The 20,348-nt window shown below is 39.9% G+C and overlaps 1 protein-coding gene across 1 annotated transcript in view; it reads left to right on the top strand.

Annotated features, from left to right (window-relative positions):
• Positions 1 to 663: 663 nt before the first annotated feature.
• reck (reversion-inducing-cysteine-rich protein with kazal motifs) overlaps positions 664 to 20,348 on the top strand; it is an 80,987-nt gene continuing 61,302 nt past the window's right edge. The window contains exons 1-2 of the mRNA XM_069667713.1: positions 664 to 736; positions 20,245 to 20,303. Coding sequence (XP_069523814.1) covers positions 664 to 736; positions 20,245 to 20,303 — 132 coding nt within the window. The remainder of the gene's footprint in view (positions 737 to 20,244; positions 20,304 to 20,348) is intronic.

Genomic DNA, 20,348 nt, shown 5'->3' with positions numbered 1-20,348 from the left:
ATTGAGTGGAAGGATATTTTTAAAGAAGGAAATGTAATAAATATAGTAGAAATTCTGACAAATAAAAAAAGTGCTTGATGTATGTATCCCTGTCTTGTATATTTATTTATATTTTGTAGTTACTTGTGTGACATCTTGGCAAGGTCTCCCTCGTAAATGAGATCTCAAATTCTGATAGAGTAAACATGTCCTGTCTTTAACAAGGGCTGTAATTACCCCAAACTTTAACCATAAAATTCAGGGCCCCATACATGGGCATTTAAAAAAAAAAAAAAGCTCTGTTTCTTATGGCTAAAATGTTCTCACTTCTGTTTGAATGCGCTCACCTTCATTAGAAAAGATTGATATCAAAGTGGCAGGAGACACATTTATTACTTAATACATCATTTTTTCTTACTACAGACAAAAAAATATACCCCACCATAGGTAGACAATGGCGGTATGTGTCACTTGTCAAAACTGTTCCATAAATTTCCTTCACCGTTAACTGGTCGCGCTCTCCGTTCTGCGCATGTGCTGTGCGGTCCATACGCAAAACCGGGGGCAGAGAGAGAGAGAGAGAGAGAGAGAGAGAGAGAGTCAACAGGGGATCCATGGAGCGTGTCACAGTACCAGTGTTTTCTATGTCTTCATGTCCACGATGCACTTTAGGATTGCAATAAGATGCGTGTGTGTTTCCAGATAATCAGTTTCTTCCTCGCCGTAAACTTTTACTGCAAGCCGCTCCGAGCTCAGGGTGAGTCTGTCTGTCTCTATGATCTGAACTTCACAACTGTAATTCGGTATGAACCATTGCTGTCTGTGTTTTTCCATGCATTACTTAATTCGATAAAATATTGACAGAACGGTGTACAACGTGTACAACAATGATTCTGTTGTCTTTTACACTGCAGGTCAGAACTTACTTGTTGATTCAGTGACAGCTGGCATCCTGTTGGCTCGGTAGATTTCGCTCCCATGTAGGGAGAACATCACGCCTAACTCCACTCAAAAAATGGATAACGTGACATCTTATTGCCTATTAGGAGACTTAAACCCCTCAAAGACTATTAATTTACATGTTTTCTGAATCTTTAAAGTCCTCTGGTGAATTCGGGTAATAACATGTCCAGCAGCCAGCGCTTTTTGTCTATAAATCCTATACTCTTTAACTAGTTTACATCGTTAGCTACCGCCCACCGGAGTCCTAAGAGTCTAGGTGTGATATGACTGTTGGGATAACGGGAGAAAAAACAATTGTAAAAGTTTAAATTTAGTAGTTTTGGTTCATTCATTGTTCGCCGAATTGAAGAGTGCATCTTTGACATTCACATCAGGTTTCTAGTGTTTATTTATAGGGTTTTGTCTTTGTCTAAATGCCCAGCGATCATTTCTGGAGATCCGTAGTTGGGATGAATGTTAGCACGACGCTCTATCTGTCGCGCGACGTATGGGGTTAGCATCCTGTGTTGCGTTCAAGAGAATATTTGAATGAGCCTTTGAAGTTTTAAGAGTGGCGTAGTGAAAATAAAGTCAACACTTTTGGTTTCTGTCCATGTTATTTGGCTGCCGTAAGGCTGTTGTATTGTTGGATTACGTTTTCTTGGTTCATTGTGTGGCAAATAGCCGGGGATAGGAAGGAAAAAGGGCTGATATAGCGGATAGGAAAAAAGTGAAAAAGGGACCGTTACTTCAAGTACCTGGCATAATTTTAAGAATCAGTGGGATACATTATGCAGTTCCATACCCTTTAAGACACATTTACCTGAATAAGATGCTGGCTATAATATGGTGGGTGTCAATGCTGTAGGTGTGTAACCAAGGATTTAGTCCTTGTATTAAGTTTCACAAGATTGAGATACAAGGAAAACTAGGAACTAATATTGCCTGTTGTTTTGAATTTAGTTTGGTCACTAAAAGAAAGCTGCATGTAAACAGAATGTCTCTGAATGGCTAGTGTGTTTGCTTTTGAGGGTGCTAATTAATTCAGTGGGACTTGCTAAGGGACTTAGACAAACACAGAGGTGTGTGTTGGTGCTGTAGGACAACTGGCCTTGAAATAGCTTTCACTTGTTAATTGGCTAAGTCAACATGGATTTGAAACTTTGTACTTTGTTGCTACATTCTTGAGCCATTTGGCAAGGCGTCTTCCCAAGAGACCTTCAGCTGTTGTCACTCTTTAATATCATTTTGGCCAAAAGCGAGTTTTTAAAGGGGCTTCATGGGCAGGGATATAAATTGGTCTAACATGCTGGTGGGTCGGTCTTTGATGTTCAGTCCACATGGGTGCAGGATGTGGATTTGCTCTGGCTAAATATCACTTTGCACAGATTTTTTTCTGGCACATCTGCCAGGAACATGAAAGAAACACAGCTCTTAGATCCTCATTTGGGGTGCACATTGTCTTCCAAAAGATTGTGGCAGTATTAAAGGTCTCGGAAAATTCAAAAAGGTGTGATAAATGGCACCATCTGGCAAAGTGATCAGACAGTTTTCCCTTAGAATATGGCATCTTCTTCAACTTCCTCCCACCACTTATTTTGCATATGAATTCCATACATTCCGAGTTTTGCTAAACTTCTCCTCTTCAATTCTTTCATGTTGCGATTTGGTTATGGAGGCTAGCCGTGAGAGAATGCATCTGGAACCAATTTGACTCCTCAAAGCAGAAGGGGAAGAGGAGGGGAAGGAGGGAAGTGAACGGCAGCCCTTTTCTCTCCTTGTCCACTCTGAGCAGGCATGGGCCTGAGTCCCGCAAACCTAATTATAGTTTTGTGAACACAAGATTAAAGTGTAGTACACACGGTTGAATTTCTTGGCCATCCCTTGATATAGTGATCGTTGAATTGACTATGAAATATAGTAACCAGCAACCTGTTACTTTTGTTTTTTTTCATATCTAAATATATAAAAAGGGAAATACACCCCAGTTAAATTAAGATTTCGGGTCAGTTCTTTGGTTGACAACTTCTCATTATGGGCAAATAAGTTCTACGTGGAACTGGAAGTTTCAGGATAGTCTAGTACAACAGGGAATCTTGCTTTGACTGAGACTGCCGACCCGCTGTGTTCCCTGGAGACGCTGAGTTCAAAGCACTCTGCTATCAAGGCAGCATCAGCAGTCTCGCCATAGTTGAGGTTTACATGCTAGTAAACAGCACAGACGTTTGCAGGGCAACAGGACAACATCGAGAGTGCATGTAGCTGCAGAAACATTGTTCAGGTTACATCATAACCCAGTTGGAGTTATAAGGTAAAACCAAGTACCTGCTACAATCACTGTAAAATATACTTCATGCAGCTGCTATGTTCTCAACAGTTGTGTAACCAGCTTGTATTTAATAAAAGAGAAGTTAACTATTGCATATCTAAATACACTTGGGGTTTGCTGATAACATATTGGAACAACAACAGTCAGCGGCATATCAGAACCACATGCGATACCTCTGCTATTTTAGATTACGTCCACATTAAGCAGGTTAAGGTTGTGAATGCACGACAAAAACAGCTTGCCCCCCCTCCCAAACAGAGCTTTTTCACTACGACCCTCAGAATATATAATTCATCAAACTTAAGGGCAGATTATTCAGAATGATGACATAGGCTGCAGGGTCAAGGACTGTCTGTCAGTAAAGCTTAGCTTAGCTTTAACTTTCTCTGTGGTCGATCCTTTACATGCCAACAAAGCCGATTACACAGCAGAGCTGTTGTCATTAAAGCATATTTTTGTTGATGTTTTCGGAAGACATAGCAACCGTGAAATAAGGATTTATTATCCGGACTGTCTTTCCCAATGCGTACCAGATGATGGCTGTGATGCAGTTTTGTTGTTTTTTCAGGTGTTTTACTTTTTGAAAGAGGTCTCTCTTTTCACACAAAAACTGCATTTTATACAGTATGTTTAACACTTAAATGCAGACAAAGCTTCTATTCCACTTAAACAGGTGGTGTAGGTTTATCAGAGCTTTTTCTCTAGAACCAGCTTCTTGCACCTGCTGTTAAGCAGGATGTTTTGAATAATCCTATTCAAAACAATAGACATCATGATTTACTTGTGACTGCTTTCCAAATGTGTTGCACAAGAAGTGACTGCTTGTTTGCAGTAAACAAGTACTATTAGTAAAAGACAGTAAACAAGTACTATTAGTAAGAGACATTGCTTGCAGTTTCAGGGTGGAGTGTCTGGGGTTCGTCAGCAATTTTTCACAGATGTTTTGGGGGTCTAATGGACTGGATAAATAACTGGATTATCAACATCTTGTGAAATAAATGCTATTAGCCTAATTAAGCTCATTAAGACTTTAAAAATACCCCCCCCCCTTTTTTTTGCTTACTACAAAGTTTTTAGGCTTTTTAACCATCAGTTAGACGTTAGCTCAGCCAAGTTCCTAATGCAACAATAGGTTCAAACTAAATGCCTAATATGCAGCCCAAACCAATTTGAAATGACTCACCATTGGAATGCAGGTCATTATGGTTTTAAAAATGAACTTTTCCACTGAGTTCAAACAAATGTTGCATGGAATAAAGTGCTTAAATGGAGTATGTTTACACTGTATTATGACTATTTGGCCTATAACTTAAATGCATGAGTGACAACCTTTTCAACAACCAAAATATACACAAAATATTCACTATATTCAAGAACTAAAATCTATTTTGATTTCAGGCTATAACAGTCAAGTCAAATATTGTCTGAATTGTTTGCCCTGTAGCTATTTAAAAAAAAATTTATGTATAAGTAAGTTGATCCAGTATAATTGCATTCTATGCTCATTTCCTCTTCTTCTTCCAGTACCCTGTGTTTGGTATCTTTGCATTCTCGTAAATTAATTGTTTGGAAGAAATACTTTCCCAGAAGCACTTCTATGCAATTAAGCTATAGGCTACGTTGTATCTGTGGGTTCACATGGATGTGACTGAAACCCAAAAAAAACACAGAGAATGTCGTCTGTCTGTAAGTTGAACGTTTGTTTTTAAAGGAGACATGGAAATTAAAAATAACAGGAAGTAAAAATGATCTGCTTTTTTAAATTCCAAATTAAATTTTGCATTGTTTTTGTTATACTGCATTTCCCACAATACTAAAAGACAACGTTTTTTTTCTGTTTGTTAAATGATTAAACTGTTACAGTTTGGACCAGGTTTTGAATGTCTGAGATGCTCTACACTTGTAATTGTGTCATAAAACCAGCCCACAATGCTTGGATACAATACCAGCCTGACGTGCTGGTAAAGTGACAGATAAAAGAAGCTGGTGTGCATGTTTTTGCTGTTGATCAAATGGCTCTGCTGTAGATCAGAATCTGGGCTTTTTAACAGTGATGCCTTGCTTGCACAAGTAGCACTATGGCCACAGTATCCTGCCTTCAATCACTCAGCAGCTTCACTGGAGCAGCAGGGGATTCAGGTTCTTGTTAAGGGGAAAAGAACAGCAGTGGATAGAGGGAACAGTTAGTTTGCCCACTCACATCAGCAAGTCTGGGGATGTTAACCTGCAACCATAATGTGTTTTAAGTTGCATACCTAACAGTGAACGATTAACTTAGACTGAAATAGCCTAGATGTTGCATATGTACCTGCATTTCTGAATGTAACAGAGACGTTGAACCCCCCGGTCTTCTTTTACCCTTTTCCACACATGTGGCCATATGTGCCTCATTATGTCATGTCCCATTACACCCACAGGATACAGTGAGGCAGGTCCACATCCTCCTTTGATTCTGCTAATTGAATATGAAATGAGTGGGCAGGACATACTCTGCCATCTGGAGGTGTGTGTTTGACATCTGCTCTCTTTCTGATATGATTCAAGTGTTCTGGAGACTTTGTGGATGTGTTGTTTGTGTGTGTATCTCTTAGCTACCTAGTACACACCTGGTCAACATGTGGCTGGACTGGTCACTCCAGCTCCTTACAAAACTACACATACACATACAGAAGGTTTTTAAATATTAATTTGTTCTAATACTGCAAAGAAAAATGTACATAATTTCACTTGTCACGTTTGCTGTCCAAGTAGAAACCTAATTCTGCAAAAATACTGCAGCATACTCTAACATAAGATTGTTCAACTTGCTGTTTAAAAGGACCCAGTTAAAGTTAAGGCAAAAAACAACATGCTTGACAGGTAGACAACAGTTAGGACTATGCTGCCAGGCGAAACTTGAGCTTGTGGATTTTTTTTTGATACACAGGCTGTATATAAGAAGTAGACATTGCCACCATGACTCGAGTTTTGTTATTTTGGATCTGAAAATACCATATTTAGACAGAGAGGCTAGCAAACACTTGGTTACAAAGCTGCATCCGTAATTCCTGGTTACTGTTATATTGATTGGGTTGCTTTTTTTGGCTTTACATTAGATGTAACTTCAGAACAATAATCTGGCGACTCCTAAGAGTATCTTTTAGTACAATCGAATGTTGAACAAGACGTTTAAAAGGTCGCTTCGGTAGCGACTTTTCAATTACAAGGTGGCTATGACCTCATGCATACTGTGCTCTATCGTCTGCTGTTATTGGGACCATAATTTATAAAATTTACATCAAGTTGTATTGAAGAAGTCTTCTCTTGTGCTTCCATTACATTGGACTTCTTTTTGCAACCAGTAGAGCTGCCCCCTGAAGGCCATTAAAAGGAATGCAGGTTAAAGGAGAAGTTTGGTATTTTTAAACCTGGGCTCTATTTTTTTTTACAAATTTGGGTGTCGAAATGACTCATAGGAACAAAAAAGTTTGGAATCGGTCCAGTAGATGGCCTCCCCTGTAGCCGCGATACAGCCGTAATGGCTGCAACATAATCCCCTGCGGCAATTGCGCCTGATCATAGTACGTCCAAAGTGCTTCTTTTTGCCACTGACAGGCTCAGATTGTTACTCCAGGTGTTAACCAACTTCTAATGATCAGGATAAACATCAGCTGAGCTGTGGCTCTGCACTGTGCTTGATGGACTTGCTAATGGTCACTCCACATCATCCCTTTTTTTCTCACCTCTTGACGGTCATCGTTAAGTGGCACATTTTAGCAATCTGCTTTTTTTTGTTGCCGTCTTTCCCTTTTAAGTCAATATAATGTGAGATTCCTTAACTTTCCCATTCCTAACTAACCAGAAAAGTATTACACAGTTTTATATGACCATGGGAATGATACACACATTTACACTAACAGTCACAGATCCTCCGGGTCCTGTAAAAATCCTATTTTCACCGAGTCCATCACAGCAGAGTATTTAAACAGAGCAGGACATCAGCTGGTCACACTCCTCTCCCTGAAGTCTGCTCATATCTCTCTCACAGATGTTAGTCTGAGGCGTCTGGCAGAAGATATTATATCTGTATCAAGAACAAGTAAATGTTCCATTCATCAGTGTGTCCCACTGAGAACACTGTCAGAGAGGTCTGAAGGGCCTTTACTCAGGAGAACCTTATGGAAGCAAGTATGTCCTTCCGTCTCACCAGATGTTACCAAAAATCAAATGTTGAATCAGTTTTCTTACTTCTTTATTTGGTGGGAAAGGGATCACTCCCCTTTTATTTTAAGCCCCAGAAATATCTTGACCATTATGGGCCACAATAATCTGGTTGAAGAAGAAATAGGTGAAATGTATCTGCTTAATGTTATAAATGAAAAATGATTTTTTTTGTGAATCTTCTCTCTTCTTCTCTACCAAACATTGCCCTGTTGATCCTTTAATGCTCAGCTCCTCATGGTAAGTCTCAATTAATCAATTCACAGGAAGTGACCTTTGACCTCCACCCATTAAACTCTCCCCCAACAGAGTCTGCAGCGACTCTGAGGAATGCAGGAAGGAGAGTTGGAGCTGTGTGTATGGCTCCCTACACACTAATGTCCCTTTTCACTCACGCAGCAATACATGGATGTTTAGAGTTTTATTTAGAGCTACATAACGTTTAAAGCTGAAAACTGTGAGTTGATCTTTACTGAATAATTTTGTCATCTGCATTGGGAATGTTGTCAGACATAAAGACACATTGCTGGACTTGCTGTCTGTGTCCTGTTCGGCCTTAGTGTAATGATAACAATTCCAACTTACAGCATGATCAACTGGACAGACTAATAATTGTTAAAAGGATAGTATTAAAATGTGCTGTAGTTGTACCCAAGAGACCAGGACGGGATTAACCCATTGCAGTCCTCAGGGCAAAAATGTACTATTAGGCCCCTATTGGCTTCCTGTTCTTCCTGTTCTCAGTGCAACGACTTCATATCCTGTCACATCTAAACATCCATCTAGTGTACCCTGACACACATATATGTCATATACTGTGTTTCACACATAGACCCATTAAATAACCAGTAATACCTGCCAACGGTTGGCTGTTTCTCAATAGCTTTAAGCAAAATGAATAAAAGGAAACCCTGTTTTGTTTTTTTTAATAATGTGCAAAATGTCACAACAATATCGCCTAAAAATAATATCTCAAATCTACATGTTCCTGGCTCACTTGAAAGAGGAAACTTGCAATTACTTGACAAACCTGCGGTAATGGCCCTTGGGTGTCTGGGGCTCCCCACTTTTCTTGGTTGGTAATCCAGCCTTGACAAAAACTTTAAAACTTTATTGAGGTAGTGTAATCCTTCAAGCTAAAAATGAAATCTGCTTCAACTTTTGTCAGTTAGAATTAATAGGCTAACTGTAGTATGATAATGCCGTGTATACTGACTCTGCAATTTACAGCACTGCAACAGTGGTACAAGTTTAAAACTAGGACAACTTTGGAGCAATAAACAGCAAGAGTTAGCAAGGTTTTGAAAGCATCCACCATAAAAGCTGTGAAAGTCATTCCACTAAAACACAAATGTGCACTGGCTCACTTATGGTGCATGGAGAGGAGCCATCCAATCATTTAATTCAGTCCAAATGAAATGTTTGGAGAGACTTATCCTAATACCTGCCTGTCAAAGCAGCAGTTACCCTATTGTTTTTTTTTACCTTTTTTGTCAGAGCATATGATGTATTTATTGCTGTTGGGATGTTTAGAGAAAAAAAAACATTAAAATGAATTCGTGCAGTGGTTAGCACTGTTGCCTCACTGCTAGAGGGTTCCTAGTTCGAATAGGTTCCAGCCCCCCGCGACCCTGAACAGGATAGGCGGTGTAGAAAATGGATGGATGGATGGATGTAAAATGAATTGCCTTCCCTTGCTTTAACAACAAGCATGATGTTTACTGTGTAGGATCGGCCTACATAGTGTGTAATAAAGGTCACAACAAAAGTTGTTTTAGATGAGCAACCACTCAAAGAGTGGAGACCGAAGTCAAGGGGAGAATAAAACCAGATATTCAGAGGGGTTTGAAAATAGTAAAACACAGTATTTAAAACAATACTGTTTGCTGTGGCTGGGGCCCTCCAGTCTCTGTTGATTGATTATTCTTCTCTTTGATTAATATTCAGCAGTTTATTTCATGCTGTGCTTTTCACACCCTGCCATCTATCCTATTTACACATCAACAACTTACAGTGGCTTATTAATCCATTGAACAAAAAGTCATTTTCATCTTAAAAAGCCTGATTTACTTCTTTCTGAGAGTACCAAGGCTCAACGTTGTGTCCATTCCTTAGCTCCACTCCAACATAAACATACAGGAAACAGGCTGGCAGGAACCCCAGGGTAATGTTACATTTAAATAGAAGGGGGTGCACTGAAATTCCTCTCCTTATCGTCCCAGCAGCTGGCTCCCAGTCAGAAGTGTGGCTGCTATTTCCAGATTGTTTGTCATAGCTGAAATAGTGCTTTTTATCCCGGTCATTTGAAGTGGGGCAGCCCAGTGCCTCGAATGGGTGGCACTGCAGTGGAGGGAAAACAACACTGAAGAAAATAGCTTTCTATAACAGTCTGCACGCTACAATGTTTTGGACTGGTAAGAGTACAAGCAGAAAACCCAGGCACTCTTTAAATTGAAGTGTATTAAAAAACCTTCTGTATTCTTAAATCTGTGTTTCTACTTAGCGTCTCCTCAGTTTTATTACATGTGTTGTATCCTGCTCCGGTCCCTTTCCGGTCCTACCCTGGCATAGTAGTAATTGTTTACTTTCGTTTACTTCACTTTTTCCTGTACTGTGACAGCTCATTATTAAGCAGTTTCCACAATACGTGCTACTCATGTTTTATATAAAACTAGGTTGACACTTGTGTACTACTCAACATTGGACAACCATTCTATCTTTTTTGTCTCTAGAGTGATACATTTGAGTTATACATCAAGCAGATGTGTTTGTGATGTGTGTGTTTATACAACCCATTGTCACCGCAGTCAGTGAAATAGTCTTGAAAATACAATATATTGAATTGTGCACATAGACATTTAAAAAATCTTGTGACAGCAAAAATAGCAAATAACTTCATTTTAATTAGAAGGATATTGCATGTCAACATGATCTGTGGGGCGGCTGTAACTCGGCTGTGGTAGAGTTGGTCGTCTCTCAATCGGAAGGTTGGGGGTTCGATCCCTGACTGCCACAGTCAACATGTTGAAGTATCCTTGGGTAAGACAGTGAACCCCACATTGCTCCCAAAGACATAGCCATTGGGTATGAATGTATAGATACTGATTGGAGATTGGCACTTAGGCCTCTGCCATCAATGTGTGAATGGGTGAAGGTGACATGTCGTGTAAAGGCGCTTTGACTGGTCGGAAGGCTAGAAAAGCGCCATATAAGTACAGTCTATTTACCATTTACCTTTTCATCACATGGTAGTGGCACGAGTTAACTGTGCGGCAGCTTTCAGGGCTTTCTGACAGAAAGCTCTCTTTTTCACCCAGGTGAACCCTTATCATCTCCTGTCCTATCAAGTGTGAAATCAGAAGTCTTGACTTCTGGTGTTGTTGGGTAACCAAACTGACCGCTTTTTGTTATGCTTAGGTGCCAAAAGTACTCGGTAATGTCAAGAACAGAGATCCCAGTTTCCATTTAAATATGTTTAAAGAAGAAAACTATAAAACAAGGAAGTCCTGTCACATTAGGGAATTTAAGATAAGTTACTTAGGCTATGTCAGTTGAAATAATTTAACTTGGACTTCAGCTCTGTCGCAGTACAAGAACTCCAATCTTCTGGGAAGTGCAAGTCCTGTGTTTGACATCCATCGCCCCTGACAGCCACCCCAGTAGACATATACCCCTTTCCCACCAAAATGAGTGCGTTGACACAGATTTTTCAGACCCGAGAAGACCCACTTATAAATGCCGATTGTCTCTTGTCTCTGCTTTCAGTCTCTTTTCTGCTGCGTCACCATCTGACGTCACAAACATGCCGGATTTAACGCCTTATTTCTTCTTCCCCTCGGATCGAAAGACGCTCTGTCACCTCGCTGTCTTGCCAGTGTTGCTGCATCTTGCACGAAACAAAGAACAACTTTGCTGTTGTATGTTGTTTATCTGTATTTACACGACAGCGGTCGGAACTTAAATACGCGTCATAGCATCGCGCCGGAAAGGGGACAAAGATTAGTGCACCAACCCGGGTTTTGTGTTCCCAACATTGCCGATAAGAGCCAGACGATAATTACCCTGGTCTACCGCAGGGTGTTTGCAGATTTTTTGGCCAGTGGGAAAGAGGCTTTAGACTACTAGACTAGTTTTATGTACTACGTCAACTATCTTTGTAAAGGTTTTGGTGTTACAGGCACAGAATGCTCCCACATAAAATACATTGGTTTGCATCTCATGTTGACAAGAAAAGGGGACAATATAGGCCTATATGTCAGTGTACACAATTGTTTATTTACTTTATTGACCATAATCACAAACCAAGCCATTAGACCGCTTAGGTCCATCTGACGATATAGGCAAAAATTTATTTTTATTTTGGCTCTGTTTTCGTCTCCACCAAATCCTGAATCCTTCTTTAGTTACTAAATGCTTCAGTACTCCAGGTAGTGTCTAACTATGTCTGTGCATATTCTTCTGAGAGTGCAATAATCTCTCCAATATTTTAGCCTGAGGAGGCTGTTGTTTCACATTACTGTTTAATGATCAATGATTAATATTTAATAATGTATCGTGTGGTGAGAGTGGCATATGGGTCATGCAGTTGTAGTCTATTGCAGTGGTAATCAACAGGCAGTGAACGCCAAAGAACACTGTGGATGTTTTTATGGAATGTGAATGACGAGCCGTCAGTAATCAGTTTACTAAATCAATTAGACTGTGGTTGGCTGTTAATGTGTGCTGTAAATCAAACTGTGCTTAAGTAGCAGTGTCAGTTAAAATTGCTGATGATGTGACTGAGTTTGACTTGTACCCAACTTGTTCTGCAAAGATGTTCCCACGAGGTAGAGGGTTACATCCAGGAGAGCTTTTTTCTGTGAGATAAAAAGAAAAGGTGTCCATAGTCCAGACGGAACAGTTTCTAAAAAGTGTTAAGAGTTCCTATTTTCTATGTCAAAATTTCTATTGAAATTAGTGCAAATTTAAATCACAATTGCCGTGGTTTAAAAACTCTTTAGGAATCCCTTAACAAGCTGCTGGAGGTTACATTTTTAGTCAGTGACCACTGTCAAATGACTGACAGCTGGAGGTCACATTTTCCCAGCTTAAAAACTCTGGATTAAGAGTTTCAAAGCGGCCCGTAATGTTTGTCTGTGAAGCTAACGTTAGCTCAAACATCTATTTATTTCCTGTTAATGGTAATTTGGTGATAATATACAGTGAGCCTGACACTGATTAAATCTATTCATAAGATGTAAAATCTCATTCTGTAGAAATTGCAAAACATTGCGCAAAACTTACAAAGGCACAATCTGTTGCAGTCCCAGCCTCTGATTTTTCCACTCTACAGGAACCACAGTCATGTTTTCCATCATGGATCAAATATTTCTCTCTCTGAACACAGCAATGATATCCCTGTTTCAATTTGGGCCATAAATGGCCACCAGCTGGCCTCATTCACAATATTACACCACATTTACGCCACATCCATGTAACCATTGGCTCCACTGAGAGTTCAGATTTGGACTTAATGTGGAGTTCTCATGCATGATTGTCGATTGTCGTTGCCGGTTTCTCTCTTCTGTCTTGTAGATGGTTTATGGTTTGGATGTGAAGTTAGATTCTCTTCACACATGGCAGTGATGCAGGCCCGTGTGTATCCAGATAACAGTGAGACTGATGCTGTTATTTGTGGTTTGAAATTCGACCATGAGGTGCTAAAAGGAAAAACACTGCTGATCTGATTTGCAGGTGGGACTTTGAACACCGACACAAAACACACAATTTACCCCCTGGTGTTATGAGTAACCCCCCACAGGTGTGCCACATGTTCCCCCTGGAGAGACCTCATGCTGACACATCTCTTATCTCTGGGAGCAAAGTGGGTTTGTGTGTTTATTTATTGTCAAAGGGAGATAGTTCAGGTTACAAAAGCATATTTCATTTCATGCTGGCATTTCATTCAGGTATTTACTGGTACATTTTTCAATTAGATAATTCTAAGGGCTGGTTGACCTCTGGATAAACAACACTATTCAAAAAGTCAGCAGCATGCAAGGACAAAATATCATCCCAACGTTAAATAGCTCGGTAATTCATCACATTGATGCTGCTTTTGTTCGTGGACAAAAAGTGATACATTTATAACAGATTTTTAAGCATGCATTTACTTTCTCTCCAATTATTCTTTACTTGATGTTGTGATGACACGCAGTTGAGACTTGACTCATGTTGGAAGTTTTCTGGAAATGTTACCCAGCCTGATCTAGTCAGATGGCTGTTGTAACTTCAGGCATGAGACCAACATTCATCAATAACAAACACGTGTATGCAAAGAGGACCAAGATGCCTATTGAATGTAGCAGCAGTACTACGACTGCATTCTCATTACTTAAATGGTCATTTAAGTTCATTACAACAAGGCTGGGGTTTATGGCTGTATGTACAGCTACGTATAAATTGGAGTTTTGTATGAATATGCACCAAATCCAGGATCATTTATTATTATTATTATTATTATAAGTTGTTAAAATATCAAGTCTCATGAGGCGGGCAAATGTGCCACACTGGTTATTCTGTTTCTCCATACTCCAGCAGCTACCATAGCATTCTCAAAGAGGAGCTCAGTATGCCATGTTGTGTATTCTTTGAATTTTTTTCCTTGGGAAATCTGCAAGATTTTGATGGTTGAAATTGAAAGCTGGTTTGAAGAAGTTTCTGTTTTGACACCTCATGACTGTGGGAAGTATTGTTGGTCAAAGCTGAACTAGGTATTTAGTGTTTATACCATGATGGAGGTTTACCACTAAGTTGAAACAGTCTTAACGTTCCTCTTTCCACTAAACTATAATTACAACATAATATGTATGCTGTCTGGTTACTAAGGATTCAAGACCCAATATCACCAGTAGAAAAAGCTACGAACAAGACCTGTGTTGAACAACACTGAGATAAGTTCAATGTGCCTCCAAGTATAGACGCACTGTCAATAAAGTCATTTTAAAACCTTCAGAATATAAAATCCCTTTAGTCCCCAGTGATGAGTAACACCTCTGTGCACAGAGTATCCAGACAGGTTTTAATATAGTACTATACAAGAAACTATAAAATGCAATTTGAATGGCTGAATGAAGTTGAACAATGCAGCTGAGAGGTTGACTACGCTGTGCTTCATTCCAGCCACTGAATGTAACAATGTAGCTGAGGGGGAGTTCTTGTTCCTGTTGTGTGTATGCTGAGGCAGAATGGGGCCAGCGCTCATTAGCAGCCAGCCAGGGGCCTCATACTGTACATGACTGAATGGCCTCCATCATCCCCCCGCCCTCCCTCAAATTATTATGTCACCTGCCATTGTTTGAATAAGCTGTTTCTCTGTGTGTGAGGGAGGGAGAGAAAGACAGGGAGAGAGCGGGAGTTCTTTTGTAATGGGTTCATTCGGGCCAGAAAGTACACCGACAGATTAACTAAATCAGCAAAATAAGGTCAACAAAACTTGATTTTTAGCCATGCTAGCGGCGTGGCTCAAGGGATGCGAAAGGTGGGTTTGTCAGTCAGCCCTTTTGGTGATCCCCTTTGTTGAAATGCCTGAACAGCTGTTAGATGGGTTGCCAAGAAATTTGTTGGAGGATCACTACGGTTTTTACTGCTCATTGTGAGACACAAATGCCCTGTTCTTTTTATCTAGCCACATTAACATCAAACGATACCTGGGGAACAGAATAAAGCATTTAGCAGCTAAAATGCCAAATATCTTCAGAGTCAGTGGAGACCAAAACAGAGCCAGCCCAGGGTGATAAAGGACTTTTATTTAACCTGTTGACACAATAATCAGTCCAAAAGAATAAGATGTTATGTGTCTGATGGATGTCTAAGTAGACAAGACCTTGCTAAATAAATCTCATAGATGTTATATAAGAAGCAAATGTAACCACTGTGACAACACCCATTGGTGTGCCGACTACCGTTTGACAGCCTGGACTTTGGTTTTGTGGCGGTCGCTATATTGTTTTGTTTTTAGAGTGGAGTAAGTAGTGCTTAGTTATCAAAGTTATACAGCCCATGCCCTAAGCTAATTTATTACCATGCTAAGGTTAATTAGCTTTTTAAGGGCATTGTTTCTTAAAGAATTACATTCCTTTTGTGGTTGTTGCTGACTGGAGTTCTTTTTAGCACTACAATGGGTGAATTCAATGAACTGTCTTTTTCAATCTCGAAGAATTCAGTTTCGTTCTCTTTGACGGACCTTTTGACGGTAACCAGTAATTGAGAGAGTACACTTTTCAATTTAACAAGACGGCTACAATTGTCTCCCTTTGTTAAGGTTGTAACTCTTGATTTTCCTCGCTGATGGTTGCTTTCCTTTTCAGACTGTTTGCCTTCATCTGAGCGTCGAATTTGTTTCTTTTTCTTTGGATTTGCACTTACTTTTGAAGTTGTATCTGTAGTCATTGATCTGTTCTTTGTTTGTTCAGCCATAGTAGATTACTGTTTACTCGCAACACTTGCAGAGAGCGGAAAAGCAGCCGCTTTGCTCCGCCTACCCTCTCTGGCAGACCAACCACTGCTGGGTGATGGAAAATGCGTCACTCACTGGGCGCCGCTTGTGATTTTTTCCACAAATGTCGCCAAAGACACCCAATCCATAATAATACAGTACTATATACTGCAAATGCTGTAGGCTTTCATCAATGGGCCATAGCTTCAATCACCATTGTGTTACCACATTCAGCGATAGATAATGACTTAACAGACATTTGTTTAAATGAAAATCTTCAAGATTATACCTTTAAACAATCCTACCTCCCATGGATGGGCCGCCAGAAAGTAACCAAAGTATGGGAAACAAGCCAGGTTTGATAAGTTTAGCACTACAAGTGCAGATGCTCAAATTAGCTGAAAGCCAGCGGACAGCTAGCGGCACCAACTGGCACTTAAAGCAGCTACTCCACTTATTATGCATAACTTTAAACCTTAAAATGAGTAATTTTGATGGGTAACAAAAAGATGAACCCCAATCACCCCTAAAGTTACTGTTAATGGGGGAATGAGCTACGAGAAGATAACAATTTGTTGGTTAAAGCTGTAATCATTTAAAACTCTGCTGTAAAGTTGAAACATAAAGCATTTTTTAAGAGTGTCTATGCAGGCTGTCTTGCTTTTGGAGCCTGCCTTAAGTGGCCATTTGTAGAACTCCGATTTTTGTTTTGATTTAAACATTTAAGACAGAAAAAGGAGGACAAATCAAAATAACTGAGAACCAGCATGCATGACGATCTGCAGATAGAAACTCTTGTATGACCACACGAAGAAGTCTTTCAGCCATATAAATCTCAATACTTTAATCTAAACTCACTCCATTCATTGTGCACACTCTCTACATTACACACACACACACACACACACACACAAACACACACACACACTAAAGGGAAGCCTGCTCTTCTTTGGAGCATCAAAGATGAGTGTAACAGACTCAGTGATGAAATCCAGAAACCCCTGTGTCAGGCAGACAGAGCACTGGAGGGGTTTCTGGACACACACACACACACACACACACACACACACACACGAAGACACTGATAAGAGGGTGTCATGGTTTCTGTCAGACTGTGTCAGGCCTGACAACAAGTACATCACTATCCTTTAAGTCTCATATAAAGCCTGCCAGCGACGATCAATATGAGGAGAGTAACAAAGGGGCTGCTGGCTGGGTTTGTAGGGGCTGCAGTGACTGCAGGAGAGATCTCCAAACAAGGACAGGAATAGAAAACAATTAAAAGCCCTACCTGTTTGGAGTAATTGCTATGTAACTCCAGTAAACTGACCGACATGCATTGCAAGTCCTCACAGAATTTATGTCCTCCCTGATAAGGAAAGTAATTAACTTGATAGTCTGTTCAATTTTAAAAGCCCTGCAGCTACAGAACATTGTAGATAGGCTTCACAGGTAGTAATGCTGCAGCACAGAGAGTGTTTTCCAGGGTGGTAAAAGGTTGACAAAACTTAGTAACAATAAAATGAAGCACTCTGTTTTCTTTTTCTATTTTCCAATCCCCCATCCACATCACAGTTTGAAACTTCGGCTTTCCATTCAAAAGTGAACTGAACTGAACTCTTCACTCTTTCATGCTTTATTTGGTTATACTTGGTAGTAGACGTTAAAGTGGGTATATTTCCAAATGAATGCAGGTAACAAACGCAGAAAAATCCCACATTCTTCCTCTGCCTTTTCTTTTCAGTCAGGCACTGACTTTTATCAACACCAGTGGGCATATTTATGAGTAATTTGGAAGTCTACTCTAAATGGTTTGGCACAAGGTCATCTGTAGTAAGAGGCTCAAGCCAGTGACCTGTGTTAATAATTTCAAACTATTATTTTAAATCAGTGTTACAGATCACAGATCTACTTTCTAGTGAGGGTCCTTATGCTGTAGCCCTGGAATTACCCTTCGCCTTGTGTGACTTGTTGACAGTTTACACAAGGTACTTAATACTGGCCTATTTTTCTGACAACAGAAACGCAAAGATATCAGTTCCACATAGACTATATTCTAAGTGATCAGTAATTTGTGATCTCCAAGATAATTCAATGACCACATCTTTCATGTGTCTTTTGCTTAAACAATATGACAGTGATCAGAAGGAGTCTGCGGTGCTTCCAGCAGAGTGTCACCAGTTTTTTGTCACAGTAGTCCATGAGGTAAACCTTGTTATATTAGTGCGATGCTAAATCATTGGAGAACTTTTTCACTTGTGGGATGAATTGTGTTTTTACGCCTAACATGAATAAAAGATAGGGGAAGAGACTGAGATTCATGAACAAGACAATGATTTTCCGCTGTCCCACTACTTGCATGTCTGAGTAATCTTTCCATTTCTCGCTGGAAGACTTTGGCTCAGTATCAACGTGTTAAAGTGTCTGGTTTTAAAGTCCACTTACGAGGAGGTGAAAGCCGTTTTTGACAGCAAACTGAGCCAAGTCACTTACTGGAACCCTGGGCAGGGCTGTGGTTTGGAGCATAGCTGCTAGCCAACATCCCCTGTCTGTGTGAGTGTTTATTACTGTAGCTTAGCTGTGAGACATGTAGATATTATTTATATGGATGATGTAAATGTTGCCCTGGATCTCTGTGTGAACAGAGGATGATAAAATATATGCCACAGTTTGACACAGTCACAGTTTTTGCAATTTTTGGTGAATGTTTCCCCCTGGTGCCACCTCTGAGACAGAGTCTGGTACATACAGCTACAGCTAACTTTAACAATGTTTTGGCCTGAGACATACTTTTGGGGTGTACCATTTGTGGAGCATAACCTTGCTGTTTCTTCTTCTACAACATTTGGATATGCAAGATTAACATTCCATACATAGGGTGTTGGGATAGTTAATAGAAGTTTATGCTTACGTGTCTTCAAAAAGATTAAGGCAGCATCTAATATACACCTCAGTTGGACTGGATCCCCTGCAGACAAATAGCTTTTTTTCTATCGCATTCTGTAATTTTGAAAGAAAATGTCATCCAATAAACTGTCAACACTATTTTATCAGTCCGCTACCTTACATTTCAACATTCAAAGGGCCATTCACGTAAACTCACGTTTGCATTTAGTTCCACATTGGTGAACTTGGGCACATGAATCCTGCCAGTTGCAAACAATCTAAACACTGCTGACTTCGTATTAGTTATGTTGCTTCATGGATTTTTAAACAGCCCTGCTCTCATGGAGCAAAAAAGTTAGCCTGGCAACCTATTGTGGCTGGCTAGTATTGTCATGTTCTCATCTTCCTAGCATGTTACAGATAGAGTTAATTGCCTGAGATCCTCAAGCAGGTAACGTTCCCACCATGCACTTAAAAACTAAAGGAGACCGAGCGAACCATTCGGGCTCCGCGGCTGTGGAATGACCTGCCTGAGGAACTCTGACTTGTTACATCAGTATCTTATTTTAAATCACTTTTGAAGACATATTTTTATCAAAAGGCCTTGTAACTTTTCTTTTTTAGGTTTTATTCTGGGTGTTTTATTTATTGATGTGTTGCTTTTGTATTCAACCATTGCTTAAAGTTGATCCTCTTAACTTTTTACTCAATCACTGGTTTTAAGTTCCTGTTTTATTCGGTATAACTTCCTGTCTTATTGTGTCTTCCTGTTTTATTCCTTCACTGTTATGTATTTTATTGTTGGGCTTTTATGTTTTGTAAAGTGTTTTGATAAGTGCTATACAAATAAACTTCATTATTATTATTATTATCCCCACAAGAAGTTTCGTACGGACCTGTGTTGAAAATGTAATGTAGCTAGCAACTGTTTAAGAAATTAAAAAGACCAGTTAAATCTGATTAACAGGAGCCGTGACACTGTTTACAGACAAAAAGTTGGTAAACTTTTCAAGTAAAGGCGTGGACTGTCTGTCCACCTCAAGGTGTAGTTGTCAGTCTTTACATCCTGAGCTCTCGGTGTGCAAGTTAGTACGTACACCGGCTATTCTCAGTGGACTTGCTGACGGTTGTTTTCCTCACATGATCCCTTGGTGATCAAAATAGTTCTGTTTTTTGGGTGGAAAGGCATCTCGACAAGTAGTTGACACATTTCATGTAAAGTATTTGGGTCTTAAATGCCTGGTGACCTGTAGATATTTCTTCTTTTACCAGCATTGGGCAAAAATCTGACTTGTACAACAGAAGGTCAATTTATGTAACATAAATAAGATTCCCAGGACAAACTTCAGCTTGCACTATTGATGATGCTCTAAACTCTGATGGTAACACACTGATTAGAATGTCACAACTAACCTGGTGCATCTTTCTGCAGATCCCTCCTGTTGCCACCATGCTGCCGAATTCTCGCCTTGCAAAGAAGCTTGTGACCAGGTATAAACCCACGTGCACACACAAAGAAATACACAAACACTTACA

Source organism: Semicossyphus pulcher, unplaced genomic scaffold, assembly GCF_022749685.1.
Source record: "Semicossyphus pulcher isolate SPU_LCO1_2020_fin unplaced genomic scaffold, fSemPul1.0.p SCAF_18, whole genome shotgun sequence".
Classification (NCBI taxonomy): domain Eukaryota; kingdom Metazoa; phylum Chordata; class Actinopteri; order Labriformes; family Labridae; genus Semicossyphus; species Semicossyphus pulcher.
The sequence above is the reverse complement of the archived record's forward strand: the minus strand, read 5'-3'. Positions and strand labels throughout refer to the sequence as shown.